Here is a 25416-nt window from a genome sequence, read left to right as displayed (position 1 = left end):
TGACCTGTTATGCGGCATAGGGTATAAAAAGCGTAGAAAATCCGTTGGCACGTGAGGCGGCGTCAGTAGCGGACCGATGTGCGAATAGGCCGAAGGCAGCACAACGCGCCCAGATCCGGATGGCACCGAGGTGGTGTCCACCAAGTTGCCGCACTGGTGTGGCCATCCTACAATGCTGCGCCGAAAGTCGGCGTGGGGTGCCCCGTTGGCCTGTGAGGCGGCGTCAGTAGCGGACCGATGTGCGAATAGGCCGAAGGCAGCACAACGCGGCAAGATCCGGATGGCACCGAGGTGGGGTCCAGCAAGTTGCCGCACTGGTGTGGCCATCCTACAATGCTGCGCTGAAAGTCGGCGTGGGGCGCCCCGTTGGCCTGTGAGTTCGCGTCAGTAGCGGACCGATGTGCGAATAGGCCGAAGGCAGCACAACGCGCCAAGATCCGGATGGCACCGAGGTGGGGTCCAGCAAGTTGCCGCACTGGTGTGGCCATCCTACAATGCTGCGCCGAAAGTCGGCGTGGGGCGCCCCGTTGGCCTGTGAGGCAGCGTCAGTCAGTGGGGGCTGTTTGAGGATCTGACTGCATTGGAAAGCAATGTGATGCTGTGCGTCACCCCCAAGATGAAGGTTCTGCAGTGGGGCGCCGAGATCAGGATGGCACCGAGGTGGTGTCGAGCAAGTTGCCGCACTGGTGTGTGTTGAAAAGATGAAAGATCCTCAGCAAGTCTATGTTACTTCAATGGAGCGCCGTCTAGCTGAGTTTAGCCTGCTCTTGCTGCTACAGCGACAGGCGGCTGCAACAGGACTCTCAAAATGGCGGCCTGTTCTTTGGATTTGGGCCTGGTCCACTAAAATGGCCCTGGGACACCTTAGAACTCGGACGCTCGAATTTTATTTCCTTTCCTCTACATGCAAAAAAGGTAAATGCCCGGTACGTTACCTGCCTCATCTGCCACGATGTACTCTCCAGAGGAACCGAAAAAAATATAGTTATGGTAATTATACCATGCATCGTCATATGGAGAGGTGGCACCAATTAATTATAGTGCTGCACAAAAGAGAGATTTGGAGGAGAACCCCCGATCTGCCAGTACATTCACCAAAGAAGTGGCACTGACAGCATCAGAGGCAAGGGAAACGGTCCCAAATATTTAGAAGAACTTTGGAAAGATTAAAATGACATGTTTAGATTGTGGCAAATTAATTTCATGTGGACAGATGAGTGTTACTCTAATAAATACAGCATATGAACATCATCATAGTCGATGGTTGGTGGAGACATTTTGACTATATCCTGGACCTGCCCGTCCTCGCCCAAAATGGCGCCGGAATAAATGGGACTCGTAACTCCTTGTTGTGTACTGGTTGCACAACCTTGATATCACGAGATACGTATGCAGTTTTGAAGCACATGGCGGGCGGGGACGAGAATTGATTGAATATTTCGACATCCCTATTGATATTAAGTTCTGATGTGTTATTGATTACTGTACTATTGAAAGTTCGAATTAACGTCACCCATGGTACTTGCCCGCAAATGTATATCTAGATAATTTTATTGTAACTGGCCCTGTCGTATTTTAATTATAAAATGTACGTCCACCGATTCCGCAACTGTTAGACACCTTAGTTCTTGCAACCTAATGGCCCGCCCGTTACGTTCCTCTACAGTGTAAATGTCTACTCATCATATACGATTAGTTTGCTCCGTGGCCGGCCCGCGTGGTTATAGGCCCGTATTTGTATACTGACATTTTCACAATAAAGGTTTTTAAAAGAAAACATGGTAGTAGTATTTACATTGGTAAAGTTTTTAATAATAGTCACTGTTTTAGAATCAGTAAAAGGCAAGTGAAATAAAGCAGTCCAATTACATGAAGGGTAAAAGGTATAATACGCAGGAACGCAGTAAAGATAAATGGTCAAGGGCTGTTGTGTTTTCTACTCCTGCAACATAAAGTGATCGATAAGAATCTGATATTCAGGCGTATCGGCGACTAAGACAGCAGGCCGAGCCTCTTTTGCTCAACGGCTCCGTCATGGGACGAAGAAACGCCCTTTTTCTCGAAAAAGGTATATATTTTACTTGCAGAACAGTTGTAAATTTTCCGGGAAAGTACATTAGCCTGGAACATTATAACATATGTTTAAGAAAAAATAATGTTCGAAAGTAATAAAAAGCGTAATTTTTAGGTCATATGACCAAGCCTTTCATCATTATAATAAGAAAAGTAAATGAACCAGTGAAAAGTTTTATTAACAAGTCACATGACCTGTTATGCTTACGTTACGCGCTGCGCGCCGCGCCCCGGATCGCTTCCGGGAAGCTGCGCTTCGCGCACCGGAGCACTTCCGGATGCGCTAACGCGGCACGTCATATGACTCATTACGCGACAACGCAGGTCCAGAATATAGTCAAAATGTCTCCACCAACCAGCGGTCGGAACACAACCCCTTTCAGCAGGCTAAATAGTTCTGTTAAATGACAACAGAAGGGACAGGCAACAAGAACCATCAGTCAAAGAGGGGAGGGCAAGTTCTTCTCTACCGGGTCACGTTGGGGCGCTACCGGAACTGATCGAATTGGTAGTCTACAGTGTTTCTGGATGTTTCAGACTGAAGCTGGCGTCAGCATGAGAGCACCACCATCTCGTAGCTCCGTCGTGGCCATTCCACGAGCAATCATGGCAGCCGCTCCCCACCAGAAGCCTGCGGGAGTCGGGGGGGCCCCCAACACTTTTGTAGAATCTTCAAGGCTGAGGGGACGCTTTCGAGAATGGAGCCCAAGCCCTAGCAGACAAGCGTCCGAGTTCCAAGGTGTCGCAGGGCCATTTTAGTGGACCACGCCCAAATCTGAAGAGCCGGACGCCATTTTGAGAGTCCTGTGGCAGCCGCCTATCGCTGCACCGCAAGAGCGGGAGCAACTCAACTACATGGTGAGCGAGACGCTGTAGTCGAAAGAGCGGGCGGTAAACAGCTGAATAGCGGAAGAGGCACAGTGTAGCAAAAGCGGGCGGAATGTCAACTGAAACGGTAAAGGGGCGCCCCACTACAGCGTGTCTTTAGGTGAAACGGATTGTGGGACAAGGTCAAGAATGGAAGAGTCACCAAAAGGCAAAAAGTTCCGCTTGACCCCGGGAGCCGGCCACCTATGTCGGGGGCGATCTCAGGCCACACCAGGACAACACGATTTGGGGAGGGGGCCGGAGCCAAGCGCCCCCTCCGAGTCCGCGCCATCACACCGTCCCTCGGGGGCCTCCGTCAAGCGGTTCAGGGTGGCACCGCATCACATTGTTTTCAAATGCAGTCACGTCCTCAAACAGCCCCCACTTACATTGAGAATAGTGAAGCTGTAGCAAGTGCAAATAAGCTTCAGACAGTGTTACAAGCACTCCTCAAAACTTTGAACTATCAGAGTGCATGAGTTCATGCTCGATCGATTGAGCTAGCCGGATCGGGCACCAAAAAGTATAAAATAGTTATGTAAATAGTTATTTAATAAAATGTTTTACCCTGTTACTTTGCTGGTGTGTTGTATATATTTGTAATATTTGCATAGAGTTTATCGTTATTTTGGGCGGGGTGGGTGGCGGAGCCGAGCTGTCTTGCAGCCATCATGGTGTGCAGCTCAGTTCATCTCACTAGTTTCGTATTTCTCATGAGGGGTTGTTCCTAATGTTTCTATTTTAGCGAGGTCAAAAAGAGATCCCATTAGTGGCCTACTGATTTTGCTCGATTCCTTTTGTTTTTTTACACGATTTTTCACTATCTGCAAAGACTAAACAGAGTATTGCGACTCTGTGCTTGTTTGTAAATAGAGAATGAACCAAAGAGGATTAATTCTAAAACAGTAAATGCTTGGATAACAATCAATCAAATGGAGAGAGAAGCAGGCACGACGGATTACAACGGGGGCAAAGGCCTGCGTTAACTACCCTTCACTATCTGCAAAGAGAGAGTACTCCTAATAGAAATGAGGGGGAGGGGGGGGCAGCATTCAAAGCAGATCAGTGTGCATAAACACGAAAATGTTTTTACTTACCATGTACTTGACATTCGACAGCTTATGATATTTGCTATTAAAAAACCATTGAAATTCACTGAAAAAACCATAGGTAAGAGACCATATATAGTTAGGAATTAGCATTTAAAAAACCTTGAAAATTCACTGAAAAAACCATAGGTTATAGACCATATATAGTTAGGAATTAGCATTTAAAAAACCTTATTTTACTCACACAAAACCATTGAAATTCCATATATAGTTAGTTGCACTAACTATATATCGCGCACCCGCAATTCACTGCTGATGATGTCACATATTACATCATTCATGACATGGTCAGTGACATCACTGATGACATCACTGATGACATCTCAAATGACATCACTGATGACATCACTGATGACATCACTGATGACATCACTGATGACATCACTGATGACATCTCAAATGACATCACTGATGACATCTCAAATGACATCACTGATGACATCTCAAATGACATCACTGATGACATCTCATTTGACATCATTGGTCACATCACTGATGATATCATTCATGTGACAATACAATGCATCTCCTCACACTTTCATATAACCTCTGTTACACCCAGTGTTAAATACAGAGTATAATTTTTTAAACCATTGACACACCAATACTAGTTACTACATACGCACTCACTGATTCCTATGTTTACACAAACACTCACTCATTCACCCATACAATCATTCATACATACAATCACTCATCTTTACAACACTATCATATGCACTCATACACCTATACAGACACTCACACTCTGCCACTCATCCATGGAGTTACTCACACACCTAGTCAGTCCTGTAAAGAATCAATCACACTTCCATTTTCTAATCTATACAGTTAAACATAGAGCACCTTACATTTTCAAACATATACTAACACATACTTACTCTCTTATACAATCATTGATACAAGTACACATTGATCTGCACAGAGTCACACACCTCCCAGCCAGCCACACACACACTCAGTCTCCCATACAAATACTTGGGCAATCAATCAATAACCCATATAGTTACTCATATAGCTACTGATCAACACATGCAGCAGTTTACAGAACAAAAGACATAATGATGCACAAATTAAGACAGTTTAGTCACTAACCCATGCACTCAGTGAGACACATTTAATCACTCACTCATACATTCAGTCATGCACCTACTAAATCCTTCGTCCAGACACTTATACATCTACTCATTCTTCAATATGTAAGACCTATTTTAACTTTACAGAAACATACAGTCACTGGATGTTGTCATCAGTGATGTCATTTGAGATGTCATCAGTGATGTCATCAGTGATGTCACTGACCATGTCATGAATGATGTAATATGTGACATCATCAGCAGTGAATTGCGGGTGCGCGATATATGGTTAGTGCAACTAACTATATATGGAATTTCAATGGTTTTGTGTGAGTAAAATAAGGTTTTTTAAATGCTAATTCCTAACTATATATGGTCTATAACCTATGGTTTTTCAGTGAATATATATATATATATATATATATATATATATATATATATATACACAAAGAAACTCCTTCTTACGAGAGAGCTGAGACCACAAGGCGAAGACTTTGGAAGCAGCTTTTATTTCTCATATGGCGAATGCATTTCGGCTATGTGTAAGCCTTCGTCAGCGCCCAAGTATCCAGGAGGCTTCCAAAATTACGAAGGTCCGTCTTTCCGCCCTCTTATTGGTCGAGGGCCCGCTCCTCCCCCTGGCGTTGTTATCTCACCTGTTGTCAAAATCACTCAGTGTGTTAGGACCACAACACCCAGAATGCATGGTGTCAAGCCCAGGTAAGTGTTGCAGGGGGAGTATATCACCAGAAATTCTTGCGGTAATGGCAGTATAATTCGTAAGTTCTTGCCAAGTTCCTGCTTGTGAAGAGCCAAAAGCGCCTCCTCGGGTCCCCAAACCGTTTCAGCCTCGGAACTCCAGGGATTCATTCTGCGGGGGCAGCAGCGGCAGTCCACATCGCCCAGCATGAGGTTAATAACCTCAAAACCGCTTCAATATTACCCCAAAGTCCATGGCGGGCCCCAAGCATCCACTTCCATGGAGACACACGAAAACCGCCATAGCAGCAAAGCCTGTGAGGTCAGGGCCGCTGGTAAAACGGGGGTCTCTGTAGCGTGTATCTGGCTGATATTTGTATCGAGGCTCTCCATACCTCAGCGCCTGGATAACCCCCTCTCCCCTCCCCAGGGTGATAAGCTGCACTATATAAATTCTGTTTGATTGATTGTATTCAATGTGTTTCACTCCCAGGCATCTGAGTTGTTTCAAAGATTGCTCACATGTATATTTTCCCTCCTGCCTCCTTCCATCTGTAATTAAAGTTTCCTTCAAGAATGATGGTAGCTCATAGCAGTTGAAGCAACATGGTCCCTAACTACAGAAGTGTAACTGACTCAGTGGAAGATATGATATAATGATCGTTCCAGTATTCCCACTAGATCAAGGGAGGTATTCCACATAAAGTTCGTGAAACAAGAGCTCTTTATAAGGAAGTACAACTTAAGGCCAAGAAAGCCTGGGAAGACCACAGACGCCAAGATCTGAGGATGGCGTGTGCTTCTAAGGTCCCTAAGCTGTTTTGGAACACCTACTACTGGCCCAATAGGTGTCAAGCTGAGCGCCCCCAGAATCATGTTTCAGTTACAGCCTGGGTTAATCACTTTAAGCCCCAATACTCCGCTACCCCCTCGGAGGAGGAAGTCGAAGTTATGAATGTGATATACCCGAGGGAAACCTTCACCATGAGGGAAGTCGAGACAGCTCTGAACTCTATCTTACCTGGGAAAGCGCCGGGGACTGATGGCATAACGGGCGACACCTGGCTACATGATAAACCAAGTTGGTGCCGATGTATCTTTCTGCTTTCCAATGCAATTGCACAAGGGGCGTCAATCCCTACTTCCTGGAAAAACGCAGAAATCATCCCTGTCTTCAAAAAATGGGACAAAGACCACCCGGGGAACTATAGGCCAATTAGCCTTATTGACTGCTCCCAGAAACTAGTTGGAAGGATGGTGCTCAATAGACTCCAGGAGTGGATCAAGGAGTTCGGAATCTTGTCACCTTTACAAGCCGGATTCAGAGCAGCCACACGCACCATCGACCAAGTGTTTCGATTTACATTGGGCAAAGGCAGCCTTTATGCCACCTTTGTAGATCTTAGGACGGCATTTGATTTAGTCCCCCGCTGGAAATGATGGCTTGTCCTCAAAGAACTAGGCCTACCACTGGATCTTTTATCCCTGATGAGCAGACTACACGAAGATAATAAGGCCCAAATTAGATGGAGGGGACAGGGGGAAGTCACTGAATCATTTCCAGTGGAACGTGGTGTTAGGCAGGGCTGTGTGATGGCCCCCACGCTGTTCACGCTTTATATTAATGGAATAGCTGATTGCATGAGCAGAATTTCGACTGATGCCCCCATACTAGCTGGTGAAAAGGTACCCATCCTGATGTTTGCTGACGACTCGTTGATTCTCGCCAAGACCCCGAGCGGACTAAAGAAAGCTCTTCAAATTTTTGAGGATTTCTGCTGTGAGAGGGGATTGGAGGTCAACGTGTCTAAAACAAAGTTAATGACGTTTAATGCACGCAAGGCAAACACGAGAGGATTTGCAATGAAAGAGGGCCCTCTTGAAATAGTTAACAAGTTCACCTATCTGGGAGTTAACTTCCAAGGTAGTATGAAGTGGGGCCGGCAAATCAACATAGCCTCACTTAAACTCAGACAGATATCTGGGGCGCTTTGTCAGGAGTACAATCGCACCTTATCTAAGCCTATCAGTCCTGCCCTTGAAATCTATAATCTGAAGGCTGTTAGTTCAGCTTTGTATGGTTCAGCGGTGTCGGGCTGTGAGAACCTTGTAGCTTTTACCTCAGCAGAGAATAGGTTTCTAAGAAATATAACCGGACTTCCCCAGAGCTCTCCTATGTGTCCATTGCTGTTAGATCTAGGTAAGAAACCCATTGCAGCTATAGCCAAACTGCGCCCCCTCCTCTATTGGAGGAGATTGTGGACCACTCCTGAACTTATTGGCTATGCCCAGGGTTTTCTAGATATTATTAAGTCAGACACATTACATCACATTAAGTGGCTCAGATCAGTCCGAAATCTTTTAGGGGAGTTAGGACTGATAGTGCTGTGGACCGATCATGCAAACTCCATTTTTCCATCTAAATCTTTGTTAAAGGCTAAGTACTGGAAACTGTTTTCATTGAATAATGCAAGACCACAAGTGTCTTCTTCCCTTACTAGCCGCTTTATGGACCATAAATTGGTCCCTAGGATGGAATTATACTGGGATGCAATTACGAAACCCATGGATCGTAAATTGTATTTTCAGTTCAGGGTGGGGTCTCTCCCTGTAAGATCCTTCACCCTGAAATGGTCATCACATACGTCAGCTGGGTGCCCAGGATGTACTGCCAATAACGAGACAACAGCACATATCCTCTGGGTTTGTGATACCTATGCTGCCCCAAGGCGGGCCTGACTGTTACCCATCAGAAAGCTTCTGGGCACTGGCTATGGTGAAATTCCTAGGCTGGGCATGGATCTTGAGGGCACGTCAAATTGCATATTGTCCTTGACTTGATTTAACTATTTTTATACTGTACATATATATAGTCGATAAATCCAATGTTTTATTCTTTTTAACTTCTGGTTTTATTGATCTTAAATCTTGTTTTTGTTATTGGGTTTTATATGAATTTATGCCAGACATCTGTGTAATTCTGATGTACTGCTGTTAGTATATGCTTTTATGATTGTAAAAAATCGAATAAAGCTTTTTGATGATGATGGATAAATGATTGTTACAGTATTCCCACTAGACACACCAGAATTTGCTATATGGCATCCAGGAGGGGACCTCCATATTTTGTTTTCCACAAATGGGGCCAATTTTGCAAGTACCATAGCAACACCTCTAGAGTCTGACATAAAAGAGACACTTATCAGCAAACTGCATTTACGTCTCTCATAAAGGTGGCACATTTTGCCTGTCAAATACGTTACAGAAACCAGGTCTTATCTTTGACTATACAGCATTTATAATATTATTCTTCTTTTGTTGTATCCTCAGACCATTCATATTCCTGGATAAAAGTGCTAGTGTCCTCCTGTATTGTAGTTCCTTTTCCCTTTTTAACAGCATCCACGTCCTCCCTCTGTTGCCTGCACCCTTTACTTTAGTAACTTGCATTAAAGAGAGTGTTACTCAAATTAGGAAGCTGTACAATTGTTTCTCTAGAAGAATCTCTGGGTTTAGTTACTTCATAGTTTGCTGGTATGCTGCCAACTTGTGAGGTCTTATGTTTGAAAACCCACTGGTACTTTTTTCCAAACTTTACCCAGGGGGTTCAACGGCAGAGGTTGAAATGTAATGCTCAAAGGCTCCTCTTCATCTACGTTTTTTTAAACTGATGATTTGCTAGATGGATAATATGTTGAAGCCAAGAAAAATCAAAACAATTTGCTTTCTTTTCTTTTGATTTGAAACACACTTGGCTGTTGAGTGATCTCCAATATTGTTTGCAAATATTTCAGGATGTGCTTGTATAGCAACTATGGTTCTAAGCAGCTCCTAGCCACACAAGTGAAAGACGAAGACATGGACTGTCTCTTTCAAACGGACAATACCAATGGGCCCATACTTTGCTTGGTCGATGGTGATTTGTTTGTTATTGCAAAAAGTGGCCTGCATTGTGGAAGATGATAACATGCATTGAAATAGTTTTCTTTATTCTGCTTACACGTTTTAATTTTGATTAGCCTTTTATGAATCTTGTGTGTTTCTGTGTGCAGGTGGTGAGAAGAGCCATATCTGACATGGCCCCCCGTTACAAGACTCAGATCCTGCAAGTTATAGACACAGAATACAGTGCGGATGCTGTGGAGTGGTGCCCAGTGGCTGCCTGGCAAAATATTCTGGCATGCGGCACTTACCAGCTAAAAAAGCCTGAAGGCAAAGTAAGCAATAAAATATCATTAGGATAGATTGGATAATTTTGAAGCATTGCGTACCAATTTTTATCTTTAAATTGAGTAATCTAGCCTTAGCTGGTCTCATGAGAAGAGCCCTGACCACTGGAAAGCTCTCATTCACATCTGACAAACTAAATGTCTTTGGTCACTTTATGGATCAATGCAGTGCCCCTAGTAAGAAGAAAAGCAGGTAGAAGGCTCATGGCTGTGCTTCTTTACATGTGGTGAGCCTTCTGTTACAGCCAACCTTTCACTGGTGTGTTGTCCTGAGCTGCATTGATTTAACCAGAATGTAAAGGGTGAAGTAACAATTAACAAATGCTGTTGTTATCACCACTAGAGGTTATACCTCCTGCTTTCTTTTTGTTTCTGGATTGTCATTATTGAAATGCAATATAGAAATTTAAACCATAAAATGAGCTGCCTCAACTGATGTCATATCTTGGCGAATGAGTAATATTTGAGAGTCCAACTGGATCAACAATTTTCACTTTGACATTACAGAAATTAGAGGGATTAGTTGGGGCTACCTAGAGAATTGCAACACCGCATCTGTCTACTTTAGAATAGGGTTTAGCCTTATTGGTAACTATGCAGAGCCAGCTGGTTTTAATCCAAGTATGTGCATGCATGAAAAGCCTACTTCTTTTGGAATTATGAAAAGCTAGCTCTTGGAATCTTTGAAACCTTTATAAGGTTTATGTGTGATCTTTCTGTCTTTGCCATGCAAAGGCCTGAATGCACCCTAATCTGTAATCTGCCTGGCCAGTGTGCATTTGGATGAACTTTCACCCTTTTTGAGTAGACTTTTCCAAGTTTGACCAAAAATAATGATAGGCCATCCATCTCCCCAACTATGCCTCCATAATATCTGGGAAGCAACGGACCTCACCCAAGTTGAGCAATCATGGGCCACCATGGGGTGGAACATAGCTAAAAGAAACATTGCCCAGAAGTGGGGGGTTGACTCTAAACCTCATTTGCGTGACTGGGCTACAGATATGGACCACGCTATGGTAGCGGAAAAAACTGTATATAAAGGTAGGGGTTGCCCACGAAAATAGGATCAAAAGTGCAGAAACTGGAATAAATATAGGGGGGACATCTGTATTTCTCCCTCGGTGGAACTTAGACGGGAGATACAGGCACTATTGGAGGAGGTAGGCAAGGACAGGCTTACATAAGTCCCTGAGCCAACACGAACAGTGGGGATGAGTGGTGTTCCCAAACTGAAAACTTTATATGTAACCCTCTTTACACTGACCAGCCTTACGCTCTGTGTTATCTTTGGGCCCCCGATAGATTGTATGCTATTTTGCACAATTCAAATGCATATACCTCCAGCTGAGATGTCAATGTACTGTCATTATCGCTGCTGTCTTGTTTCTACTAAAAATTGTTATAAATTAAAACAAAAAATGATAGGCAGGGTAGATGCAAGTTCAAACGATAAACGACATGGCTTGTTCCAAGATCATATTTTTGATGCAGGAGTGTAGATCACTTCTACTAGCAGATCATACAAAGGTTGGATACTAAAATTATTCAGAAGGGACTGCAGGTCATTTTGAAATTGTTGTTCTTAACCTTCAGAAGTGCAGCTCTTACATGCCATGTTGCTCAGACATAGAACGCAGGTGTAAAGCCGTTGATTTCTGAATTTCATTTTGGAAATTGAGAATTTAAAATGGTGCTTTTTTGGTACTCTGGAGAGATCTCACTTTTGCTGGATTTCTAGATCAAGAAACCTCTTTTGACTCTAATATGAAGTTTTCAATAAACATTGAATATACATCTAGTACTCTGTAATCAAGCCTATTTTTCCTTGAAAAGTAGTCTTTTACAGACCTCCTGGTGGTGTTGGAGGTAAGCAAAGGTTGTTCTTCACACAAGGCCACTATTAAACATTTATAATTATAGACTTGAGGTTTTCTAATTGGATTAGATCACTTCTGTGGTAACCCTGCAAGTGGGAGAGGCTATAGCCTTCCTCAGAGTTATGGACACTGGTAACATGAATAGAATGCCGAAGGTAATTGAATTTCTGGTGACCAGTGAGTGGATGTAGAAAAAATATATAGTGTTTAGGACAGACCATCTCCTGCAAACTCATAAGAGCTTCAGTATATATATAACTGCCTTGGTATTGCAAGAGGTCCCAAGCTTGACATCCTACCATATACAGTAGTCACAATCATGTTTGGTTCAATGTCAGATTATGGAATTCATTGCATAAAACTTATGTCATCTGGCCTATAGGCTTGGAACACAGGAATCTCTCGTCCTTTCAGAGGCATATCTTTGCAGTGGAATCAAGCCCTGGAAGCACATTGAGCTGAAATATGGTCTTTCCAATGCAAGGAAGGTTGAGAAACCTTGATCCCTCCAGTCGCTTACTCCAACCTCAGTCCCAGCATTCTGGTGGTAAGCACAGTGCCAAAATCCTCAGAAGAGGGGATCTTGGTGAATGTGTCTCAGTAATAAAATGTAATTCCCCCAAAAATCTACACATTTAAGCTCTGAAGGGGAGCATTCTTCAGAAGGAGAACTCACTCCGGTACAACAAGGAGTGCATGTTTTGCTGCTAAAATACATTTCCCAGGAAGTAGAACAATGAAAGCAAAGTGAGAGAGTTTGTGGAAAGAAGTTGCCATTCTAAACGTGCATGATAAAAGTTAAGATATTTGTTTTTACTGGAAAATGCCTCTGACCTTACACCCAAGGAGATTACATGGTGACTTCACCATTTCTTCTTTAATATGCATTTGAGAGCAGCACATACGCGATTCCTGCTTATTGCGGTGGGCACTCAATAAGCAGCCATCATGTAGGAAAAGAGATTATACTTTTCAAACATTGCTGAGTCTATGAAATCCTCTAGGGATCTTCTTAAGGTCATTAACTCTTACTTCCCCCCCCCCCATGTCACTGACCTCTCAGAATTTTCCCAGGAGCTCTGTGACAAAATATGACTTCTTTCAAACTAAAATCACAGACATTTACTCCTTGCTGGAAGCATCCAACTCCAACACTGGGTCGCTTGCTCAACCTATTCCTCTTCCAAGTGAGGCCTCGCCCATGGAGAAGACTCCCAGGCTTCTTATGTTCCCTTGCATGTCGTTAGAGGTGACTGATCGGCTCCTAGAACAAGTCAAATCGGGCTCCCCATTCGATCCCTGCGCCCATAGGTGCTAAAAACTGGCCGTGAGATCATTATCCCTCATCTCACTGCTGTTCTGAATGTTGCCATCTCCGAGGGACTGTATCCCACCCTGTGGAAGATGGCTGTAGTGAAGCCTCTTTTGAAGAAACCTTCACTGGACCCTGGAGAACTGAAGAATTACCGGCCAATTTCCTTACTTCCTGTTCCAGCCAAGATTCTGGAAACCTATTTAAACTCTCATCTCAGCACCTACCTAAAAGATCACCATCTACTCGATGGTTCACAACCTGGATTAAGAAGCCACCACAGTACGGAGACAGCACTGATGGCTGTTTTTAACAACATCCGTACTCCAGTGGATGCAGGGCACACCACTCTGCTTGTTCTACTTGACCTCACCGCAGCCTTTGATACCCTGTCTCCTCACAGGCTGGTTGAACGCCTCAGAGAGATAGGTATCGGGGGCTCGGCCTTGGGGCTTCTTGCTTCCTTTCTTAGTGAGTGGGCACAGACGGTGAAGCTTGGCCAATTCTACTCGGCCCCCAAACCCTTGTTGTGTGGTGTTCCTCAGGGCTCCTCCCTGAGCCCAACACTCTTTAATATCTATGTTGCTCCACTTGCTAAGGTTGTGAGATCCCATGGGCTAGAGGTGCTGTCCTGTGCGGACGACACCGAAATAATGGTGTCTATCTCGCATAGTGTAAGGGATTCGGCTCTTAACTTTAGGAGTTGTATGCAGGCAGCCTCCTCCTGGATGGTGGAACATTTTCTGAAATTGAATGGAGAGAAGACTGAGGTCTTAATTTTTGGTAGTAAATGGGAGATCTGGTCCAGTGACTGGTGGGCGGACGTGCTTGGCGTCTGTCCCTGTCCGGTATCCCATGAGAAGAACCTAGGGGTTATGGTGGACAATTCACTGTCCCTCAACTTGCAGTTCAACAGGACAGTCTCCACTTGTTATGGGATCATTAGGATCCTCAGAAAAATCTCCCATTTCCTCTCCTTTGATGCACGTAAGCAGGCCGTCATTGCCTTGGTAACGTCCAGATTGGACTATTGTAATGCCCTTTATTTGGGCATTAACAGAGGGCTAGTGCGACACCTGCAGATGGTGCAGAATGCTGCGGCCAGGTTGGTGCTGAACCTACCAAAATATCATTCAGTCACAGCCTCTATTAAGCTGCTGCACTGGCTACCTTTGGACCGTAGGATCCTCTTCAAGACTTTGTGCCTGACTCATGATGCCTACTATGCCTCGGGTCCAGAGGGGATTAAGGCTATCGTCCATCGCTATGTTCCTAGCAGGCTGCTCCTGTCCTCAGATAAAAATCTGCTAACAGTACCGAGGTTTCAGAAGGTCAAATGGGGAGGTAGAGCTTTCTCTATTGCTACTGCTAAACTGTGGAACTCCCTCCCGGAAGAGCTTTCGAGTCAGGTGTCCCATTCGCTTTTCCGTAAAGCCTTAAAGACCTGGCTTTTCTCACAGACTTCGTTGTGAGCATGTCTCTTTGTCTGCACCCTCCGGTTCCGCATAAAGCGCCTTGACGCCCTTGGGGTAAGTTCACGCTCTACAAATCCATTATTGATTGATTCATTCATATGGTGTTTCAGTTCCTATCAAGATCGGCGCCCCGAATGTTCCTTTAATACTGTGCTTTGGGAGCAGTTCAGATAAAGTGTCTAGAGTACCACGTTTGCCTGAATGACTGGCTAGTCCTGTCTCTTTGTAGAGCTGAGACTATGGCACCACTTCCAAATCTCTTACCAGCTTGCCTTCTTACAAGTGTATACTGTTTGCTGGGATGAAGATACAGCCACATCTGTGGAACTCGCACTCTGCCCCCAACATCTAGCCCACCTCCACTCCATACTCCTGAACACTGAAGCTATGGGCCTCCAAATATTCTGTGAATATGCCAATGCTTTCTTGACAATATCTTCTTTGCTTTGGATGCATCTTCTCCTTAATGCTGCCACACAAAATCAGCAATATGTCCAATGTACATCTCCAGTAACCAGCTGATCAACAACATCCTCTCTAAACAAAGGTAACACTAACCAACACTTTTACATTCATTCACCTTCATGTCTCCCTGTGCAAGGTGCCTCTCCTCGGGGCCATGCTAGTGGCAGCAATGCACTACATATTTGACAAGGACAAAAACTCTGTACAGAGTGACCAATTCAAAGTAACATGTTCCACATTTGTAAGTGCTTGTAACCACCACAAGTCAAACTAAATCCCTTCTAGGCCATTCAGATGTAACCAACTGCTTACAGATTGTCCCTGTTAATTGGTTCCAAGCAGCCTTCTCAGTTGTGAGACCAGAAAGTGATGCCACTGGTTGTATAATAAGTTTAGCTGACGCTTCAGAGTATTTACAGCGTTTCATATGAGACAGACTTGGGTGTAGTGTTCCTAGTCCTTTATATCCACCAGGCCATGTCCAGTCAAATCCTCGTCCCATCATGTGCCGAACGTTTGGCAGATGCATGACCTGGATATGGCTCAGTGAGAGATGTGTGGCTTTAGCATGTTTGTTAGCTATTTATTGATTATAAAAACTTAGATCTGACATGTAACAGACCAACAATCCCTAATGTGTTTAATGTCATTTCAGCACAGTGGAGAGAATGATGGGATTGATGAACCTCACACAAGGTTGGGGCGTCTCTACATCTATCACTTCACACCAGACCAGATGTTCATGCCATTGAAGGAGCTACAGAGGATAGAAACAGCAGCAATTTTAGACATCAAATGGTAAGGCATTGACTAATGATTGTTTTGCGGTGTACACCCAAGCCGGCCCGTGGTGTCAGTTAGTTATTTTAACTAGCCAAACCCATTCCAAATGTCCTTTAAAACTAACCAAAATTAGTCCAACCAATGTTACAGTTTGAATGGGGATAAAAGGAAATGTTATAAAGTGTTGTACATTTTAAAATGCAAATGCATTGAATAAAACTTGTAGCAATAAAATGTCAAACATTCGCTCCGTGCCCCCTGTTAAAGAACTAGTTTTTGAGGTCCTAATCTTTTTGTGTATTTTTACATATCCTGAATTAAAGGCTTTCAATCCTTCTCAAATGGACATGTGATGGCACAAGGAAGGAAAGAAAGAGTACTGGCATTCCAAGTAAAGGAGCAGGAATATCAATAACTGCATGGAGTTATGTCAATTCATACAGTAATCTGACATGTCCAATCGTTTACTTTGCTCAGTGCTTGCTCTGCAAGTCTGTGGAAGGAGCAGGTGACCGTGTGTGACACCACCTCATATCCTCATCTGCGTGCAGCACTGCCTCATTAGTCTCTATAGTGTTTCTTCTCCTCCATCACCAAGCCCTCCTGGTTGTGCATACTTTCCGTTCTCTCCTTTATACGCTATCCTCTCTTGCCCTTCTAAGCCGTCCTCTCCCTTTCCTGCTTCTGCAGCATTTATCTCCACTCCATGAGCACCTCTTGTCTTTCCCAGCTCCATCCAAGACCAGTGGGGAGATTACACGCTATGTCCCTGATTAGAAACCTCTAGGTCGATTTTGTTTGTTTCCCCTTGCCTGGCAATATAGATACCAACGTAAAAGTACACACTCGTGAAATTAACACTGCTTGCTCCTTTGCCAACAATCAAATCATATAAAAATATTTTATGAAATTTGATCCCTACTCAAAGGTTCACATCCAAATACGTTATTTTTGCCTGTTAAAACAATAGGTTTATTTTCAACATAGGCGTGCAATAGGATTACATAATGGAAGAGAAACACTGTCAATTGTTTGTCTCTTGAATTTCTGGACTACACATTTGAGTCTAGATAGTCTCTGTGGTTGCAGACCCCTCCCCAAAACAACACAACTTTGAAAATGGGCACACTGCTCTGACAAGCTATACTATAAATCTGCCTTTCAAACAGAAGTAGGCAAAATCCGGGAAGTATAGTTCAGGTCAGCCTTTTGAAGCATTTTGTTGTTGGAATAGACGTGCAGGACCATAAGTTATGATTTTGGGCGGAATGTTGGGAGATTTTAAAAAGAATCTTGCCGAAAAATTGGCCTGATATTGGAAATGCAAAAATGTAGGTTGACTTGTAAATTAGCTGTATTGAGGGCAGAACTATAGCGGTGTAATGGGCTACTTACATAGGGAAGTCTTGAAATGGCCATTGCATGGATGCAAACACATTTAAAATATTCGGTCATTGATAAGAAATATGTGGTAGTTATGAGGCTTCTGATGAAATTCTAGAGTTTTCTATGACGTTTCAATTTTAAAGTCTATCCAGATCATAAGCCTTTGTAGAAATCCTTTGCGAGCCATGGATTTGATAGCATATTTAGATTGTTTATTCAAAAATAGGCGCACCTCTATCTGTGTAGAATTTGTGTTGGGTATTCAGAATTAGGCCATAAACTGTTTGAATTGTAGAGAGAGCCTAAGTATTTGATATATTGCAAAAACCATGACATTCACATTCGAAATGTTTGCAATTTCAGCTGCAAAAATAAATCGGTTTTAATTCAGCAGAAGAACATTTGCCATAACGCATCGGAGGAGGACTGGTGCAACATATTAGTGTGTGACTCATACACTGTGATATATTAGTAAAGGTCTTTCTGAGCAGGACGGATGTCAAATTTTGTTGTAAGAACAAGTGAGATGCACCATGCTTTATTTGGTACTTCACAGCGGCAATCTATAATCCGCATGAAATCACCATTGATAGAAATGCAATTGCAAATCATTGAAGAGCAGAAACTGAAACTGAAACTGTTGACAGGAGATTTGGGTATTGGTAGTGCAAGTTAACTTTTTAAAGTAATTGAAGTGTAGGGTTTTAGCTACTTGAAAGAGAATACGGGGAAGGAGTTTGTGGATATCAATCACGTGATATCAGACAGTGGTGGCTGTGAAAATGGCAATACTGAAAAATTCACGATGGTGTCTGGCCGAAGGTGTAGGAGTAAAAGTGCACAGGGGAACAAATGGGAATTGGCAGATTGGAGGTTTCTGATTCTGTAGCAAAGTAAATAATTTCTGTCTTGGAATAGCATAGCTTAAGTGAGCGGATAGTCATCCAGACGCAAATGCCTGTGAGGCAGTTGAAGAGTTTGTATTAGATAAGAAAATGTGTGTCGCATTGACATATACAAGATTTGAGAAGCCAAATGACAGGATAATGTCTCCTTGGATTCTGTTGTAAAGAGAGCCGACTAAAGTACACAGACCGAACTTTGAGAAGCACCAACTGGCAGAAGAATGCAGATGTATATTGATGACCACCAAGAGACCTAAAAGGATCGGTCAGAAAGCTTGGTGGAGGAAACCAGTTGATTGCTTGGTTAATTATCCCTAGTGTGTTAGTGTAGAAACAGTAGTACGATTGATTGTTTAAAAAGTGTCCAAGAGCTCAAGGAACTTTAGTGTGCATAGCAGTTTCTTAAGTTGTGGAGATTTGGTGACGTTGGACACTTAAAAAAGTGCAGTTTCAGTGGAAGGTAGGATTATAAAGCCAGATTGAAATGAGTTAATTAAGATATAGGAAGTAAGAAATGCAGTGAGGTGATTAAAAGCAAGGCAATCCTCAATTTTAGAAAAGAGTTGATACAGGACAGTGGTTCACTAGATTGGCAGGGTCAGCTGTGGGTTTCTTCAATTGCGGCAGAGCAATAGCTGATGTAACGAATTGATGCAAGAATGTAAGTCAGCTAATAGTTGAAGAGTATTATCATACAGGATAGGGTGCGTGATAAAAGCTAGAAATTTGGTTTATGGGCTGTAAAGTTTGTATGTTGCGGAAGAGTAATGGGCCTTATTTCTTAAGGTATTTCATGCAGGGGCAGTTATTTTGGAGACGTGAGTGGGTGGTGTTAAGTATGACTGCAGAGGAGGGTTGTTTTGTGACTTGAGTGTAGGGTAACTCCAATGTACATCATTTAGGGGGGCTCATGACCATATGGGCAAACTTACATGTGTTTTGCTTGATGTTGAACTGTTGCCAGAGCTCATACAATGTGTTATAACCCTGTAGATTGTATTGTCACCAATCTTTCGTTTTCTAGTTGTGTTTATTGAACTATAAATAAAGCTTAAAAATATGCATAAATAAAGCTTAAAAATATGTATTTTCTATATAAGGGAATTCTTTTCGGTAGTTTATAGAGCTGCAAAGAATAAATTGAACCTGAAATATAGTGGGTAACACGTATTTGGAAATTTCAGTGATTGTGACCAAATGACTCGTCTCCAAAGTCCTAGGCCATCAGAAATACTTAATGACCTTCTAGGCAAACTTTGAGAGTTCCCAGATATAATGGGGGTACTCTTATATGTCTTGTTGGTGGGGTGTGCAGGTCCTATATGAGCTTGTGTGAGTATTGGTGGTATCGACATTAGTCTGCTTAAGGGATAGGAGTGAAATTCTTCTGTATGACCTGGGACAGTTTGTTACTGCATGTCGTCTAAGTGTGAGTTCTCTGCTTAGGCCAGTGTGGGGACACAAATTAAAAGATGGCCTACATGCACTTCAGACGTATGTCCCCCTGACCTAGGTTTACAGCAACTGTTATCCCTTTAATGCCAATGCTGCCCATACTAGTTTATTTGGGGTGCGTAACTAAGAATATTCAAATAAGAAATGCACAACTCTTCATATAAATCACCAATACAGAAGTCTGCCATGACTTATGGTTTCCTATAACTTACAGTTTGTAAAAGCGTGAAGGGCAGGTAGCTGAAGTTAAAAAGCAAACCATATATGCAAATGGTGAATAAATTACAACTTTCTTGATCCAGAAACATGCCTTAAATTTCCCTTGCACAGTATGTTTTATCACTTATTCACTGATTGGAAGCAGAGCTATTTGTAGTGATTGTAAACTGGGCTTGCTTGAACAGTTATCCATCACTTACCTATACGAAAATCTTGTTGTAGGCTACTTAAATGATGCTTTTTAAACATCCTACTTAATAATGATGGTGTAATATTCCAAGTTGCAGGTGCCTCTGTTTTTGCGGCCAACTTTTTGAAGGAACATTGCCTCATTACAGTGACAACTTTAAGACCAGAGGATGATTAAAAAGGATAACACAGTGTAGTCCCTAATCATATAAATACTAACGATACATGTTTTTCCTTTTAGGTGCCATGTTCCAATATTTGAATGTCCAACACTGGGTTTTGCAAATGCCAAGGGAGCTGTTGAACTATGCCGCCTCAGTGGAAGTGAGGTAAACCTTAACATTACCTATATATCAAGGTAACCAGTGTTACTTTATTAAAAATGCATTTGGCAGCATTCAAATTGTGCACTTACTAGCAGCGGTTTGTGAGAACGGAAATCGTGTTTATTCTGTTAAGAAAAATAGCCTGACACCTGTATATAAAACCTACGCTCGTGAAAGAGAAAGTGAATTTCTGTACATGTGTTGTGTATTCTTTTGTAAAGTGAAGTTCCATATAACATTTGCTTTTGGAACATTGGGTAATTTTTTACCTGTGAACCTTGTGTTTCTTTTCCATACTTTACCAGCTTAAAGGTAACACCTGATAAAACCATCTTCTTTCTCACTTCTTGCTAGTCTCTGACATGTTCAATGTGGAAGGGTCACATGTTACTTTGTCACAGAAGATGCTAAAGAGCTTGATCCAAGTAGTAGTTCTCTCAAAGATTCCCTTCCTGCCCCATGCTAAATTCTGTGACTGTGTGTACATGTTTTTATGGTCGTTTTGATATTTCTAGTTTTCAACATATTGCCCTCTGAGGCTTGATTTGTGGATCACCTCTTCCATAAAGTCTACCAATCTTCTTGGTGCATTTATTTGGATCAATTATTTTAAAATCCACCTAGTGCTGATACAGATTTACAAAGCTTGTGTCACTTGTTTAGTGGAATGGATGTCTAACAATGCATCAAAAGTATGTAATGTAGCTTAAGGCTTTTCCAAAACAACGGTGCAAAGCCTTCTATATACAGTGGGAGACATTATTTTCATCACTCTAAAGTTCAAATATAACATTTAAAATGTCTGGGGCAAATGAATATTTAATGCAACTCTCCAGCTGGCTGTTCAGCACTAGTTGCTCCAGCTTTTTGTGCTCGTGCTGCAGTTGTAGATCTGATTGCATGTGTCTCCGCAATTACTAGCTAAAACACTTTAAGAGCTTTGATGGTGGAATCACTTAAGGATTGACCTGAGCCAAAGCTGATTGTTTTTGAGTGAAGTTTAAAGATCAAGGTGGCTGCTTATTTGAGCCTCTACTCACTGAGGTGGTCTTCATCAAGTTATTGTGATACATTTTACAAGTCAACTGACCAACATGACCAGAAAAGACACACACACAGGCTGTGACTTACATATTTACCACGACTTACCTGGAGATAATGTGTATTAAGCAATGTTTATTCCTGTCACAAACTGCAAGATTATATTTATTAGTGGTACAAAGTTTTATTTCGATATAATATCTTAAAAGCACATGACAATTAAAATACAATTCATATTATTAAAAAACACTCAATAAATAGTTAAAAAGACAGTTTAAAACAGTATTAAACAATTTACAGCTTTGAGTGTAAGAGAAATAGGGAACCAAGAATTGCCTAGAAGAGGATTCGTCACATAGCTTTACATCTGATCACCCACGCCCAACTAAGGAATTTGGCTACCCCGCACGCCAGTACTGTGTTAGGGTCAGATTGTAAAATTCTTAATGCTGGGGCATAGACTCTGGTCTCAAGAAGGCGACAGACAGGTTTTAGCCTTTTATATTTATTTATTTATTAGTAAGTTAGGGGGCCCATGTTCCCAAAAGGTGGGCTTACACAAGAAATCTACACTACGTATATTCAAAAGACTTTATTAAAGTTTAAATCTCACTTTAAGTGCAGATTGCATGAATTAACGTTTTTGCAGCAATAAAGGTAATGATGAAATGTAAAAATTAGATACATGGAAGTCCGAGGGCAAATGTAACCTACCAGATAGTGATTAAGTCAGATCATTGATGGAACCGATTTGTAGCTCCTCCCTTCCTAGCCTCGAGCCAATGTCTAGATTGGCGCACAAATGCTATATAAAGTTTCCTAGATGGTTTAACACACACACCTTTCACTCCTCCCTTTTGTTCTTTCTCATTCTGCAGTGAGTAAGGTCAGTTTCTGTCTTTAGTTTGCTAAACTGTACTTGGAGAATGCAATAAGTGGCACCAGACCATGCCAGTATGTGACCTTCAAGCATATTGTTTGCAGCTTTTATTCTCCCTCTTAATCGTACAAATTGTAACATTTTTCACAGTATTATTATGAGAAAAATAGGTCTTGTGATTTGTAATGTAACTTGCGAAAAAGAAACATGTGAATTTCCCCTGCACATTTGTTAAATGTACCGCACTTTAAAAATCACTCTATTGAAACATAACATTAGCTATTGATGCACTACCGACCTATATCAAAGCATCACACTTCATAATGAATACTAGCATTGAAATTAAGAGCAAAACCATGTATTTCTAATAATAAATAAATGCAAGAAGGGCTCAAAAGCAGGAAAAATGTGACGATCTGTTCTCCAGGATCTCATCTTTATGAACTACTTTGGCTGTATCTAGTGTAATGTCCTTACCTGTAGACTTCTGGACACCATGCTGAAATAAAAAAAAAGTCCACAAGCTTTCAGGCAGAGAGGACTTCCATTTCTCTGCGACTTTGAGTAAGCCATCCATAATTGAGATTAGACCTCATTGAATGGTACTTACAGATCAGAATCTGATACCAAACCACTGAGGATGTTGTGAGTTTTTAGGGGATACAGACCTGTGCTGCTGCTGTTTTCATGAGTTTTGCAGAGAATTTGCGATTGATACCGGTCAGTAGTTGTCTTATATCTTTTGCAATAATATCGGCTATTTTAAGACTAGGATGATACCAGAGATGATTGAGGAGGGTACGTGATGGGAATGAATGCTAGGAAAACATTTTAATATTTTCCTCATGGTTAATAGAGAGGGTTTGTGTGGTCATAAGTAGCATTTGATTAATTTGGCTATTAGACCTGTGTGTGTTGAGAGAGCCTCTGGTTACATTTCGGTATGGGGAATTCTTCAGTAATGCAGGAGATTTGTTTGTATGAACTTTGCTAGTCCCTGTAGGACGGATGTTGTCTTTGCCCTGTTTTCCTTTTTTGTGTCTCTTGATGTTGCAAAGGCACACCTGTTTTAAGGTGGTATAATGCTGTATGCGAGTAATTTCCTAGCTGCCTCCACCATTTTATATGTGCTACACTGGGTATCATCCATGAGTTTTTTTCTTTTTTGGGGTAGATATTTACTTTGAAAATATGTGACCTGGTAATGCTGTCCATAGTGAGGTTGATTGCTTTATTAGTAATGCTGTGTTTTGTCTTTGAGGCAGTGGCGTTTTTTACTTTTGCTTTTTGGAAATATTCTGTCTTATTCTCTGGTTTAAAGTTCATGAAACTGCAGGCGTCTTTTGTTGTTTTGTTCTGTTGTTTTAGAATCAATTGGTTTAAACTAGAATGAATTTTGTGGACGGTCTGCTGGGAATTGAAAAGAAAAATTTAATCTTCTCAAAATATAATTTCTATGTAGCGTCCTGCCATGTAATTTAGTTTTTAATTTGGTACGGGATTGCTGAACAAGGAAGTAGTGTGCTCCTGTTTGAGTGTACATTTGTTCACTTCCCTGTAATGGTCTTACAGCTCCCTTCTTTCCACAGAACTTTACAACTGCTAGTACTCAATCAGGTTTCTTAATAGCTTTCATCCTATTGCTTACTCAATCCACTATAATCTAGCTTTTGAACACTGCATTCTACAGAAACATGCCCCATGCAGATCTCAAAATGTCCCACCTGTAACTGCTGTAACACTGCTATTCCTCCTCAACTTTTAGTAGCTGTTGAAACTCACTGACCTACTAGGCATCACAATTGAAGCCTTGTAAACCTTCTCCTACTTTCACCCCAACTGCCCTTTTGCTGGTTCTTGGGGATCCACTGCTGACTCTTCTCTTGGATCCCACAAGCCTGTCTTTTGATCTCATCTTTACATCACTACATATTCACTTTCTTTGCCTTCAGTTTTTTTCAATTATACGCCGATGATGCAAACATTTTCTTTCCCTCTATGGCTCTCACTCCCATACTGTACAGAGTATCAGATTATTTTTCAGCCGTCAGACACAATGGCCCTTTGCTCACCCCTCTGCTTACTCATATTTTCCTTCTCAAAAACAGAAAAAGTCTACTTCCCACACCGTTTTCACAAATGTTTTTAGTTCCCCCGCCCTTCCCATGCCCTTTCCCACCTGATATAGACTACTGCTTTAGCCTCCTAACAGTTGACCATCACCCCTGGACAGAATTATCAGTTTTGCTACCAAAATAATATTCAACCTGTCCTGCTACCCTGGCACCATGTAGGGTCGCTATTTGCCAAATGTCATGCCCACTTTGCATTATTCAGTCATGTGTGCAAAAGCATACAAGACATGGTTCCTGATTACCTATCTGTTTTAGCACCCATAGCTGTAAATCCTCCAGGAGCAGGCTGGTGTCGAATTTAGCTTCCTTGTCAAGCATAATTAATCTGTCATTGCTCGGATCTGCTCTCATCTGGTGCCCTCTTTGTAAATGGGATGTATTATGGCCCCTCTCCATTATTCAGGTATTGTTGAGCTCCTCAGGCAGTGGTCGAAGAGTGATGAGACTACCTGCCCAAAACATGATGTCCCATTTGAAGAGTGCCTGGGGGGAGGCGAGGGGGAGGGCCATTGGCCCTGGGGCCCAATCTGCTCTTTCCTTGGAAATTACGTGGTCTAGCCGGTTTATCAGGAGAGGCGTATCCATCGAAGAACAGAGCAAACAATCCTCATCATGAGACTGGGCAGGGTGACTATTGCCCCTGAGCTTTTGGGTCCCCTCGTCCGAAGTATGTCTGGACTCTCATTTGCCAAAAAATGTTTGGAGAGGAAGGCTACCCATTCTGGTTTGGTAATGTTCCCCCAACCGGACCTACTGTCTCTGTTTATTTGTCTGTTCACCAAGACCCAAAAGTTCCTGTAATTGGGTGTCTTATTCTCGCATAGGAGTCACCCAGAAGTGGTGTTAATGTCTGTTTCTCTGCAAAAATTGGCAGTCTGAAGGTTTTCTGCACTAACTTGAATGTGTCGATTA

At 42.3% G+C, this 25416-nt stretch overlaps 1 protein-coding gene across 1 annotated transcript in view; it reads left to right on the top strand.

Moving 5' to 3' along the window:
- DPH7 (diphthamide biosynthesis 7) overlaps nt 1-25416 on the top strand; it is a 118147-nt gene that overhangs the window by 25282 nt on the left and 67449 nt on the right. Inside the window, exons 2-4 of the mRNA XM_078642114.1 lie at nt 9877-10041; nt 15841-15983; nt 20364-20451. Coding sequence (XP_078498240.1) covers nt 9901-10041; nt 15841-15983; nt 20364-20451 — 372 coding nt within the window. The 5' untranslated portion in view covers nt 9877-9900. The remainder of the gene's footprint in view (nt 1-9876; nt 10042-15840; nt 15984-20363; nt 20452-25416) is intronic.

This window comes from Lissotriton helveticus, chromosome 5_1 (assembly GCF_964261635.1).
Source record: "Lissotriton helveticus chromosome 5_1, aLisHel1.1, whole genome shotgun sequence".
NCBI lineage: Eukaryota > Metazoa > Chordata > Amphibia > Caudata > Salamandridae > Lissotriton > Lissotriton helveticus.
This window is presented reverse-complemented; position numbering and strand designations above follow the sequence as displayed.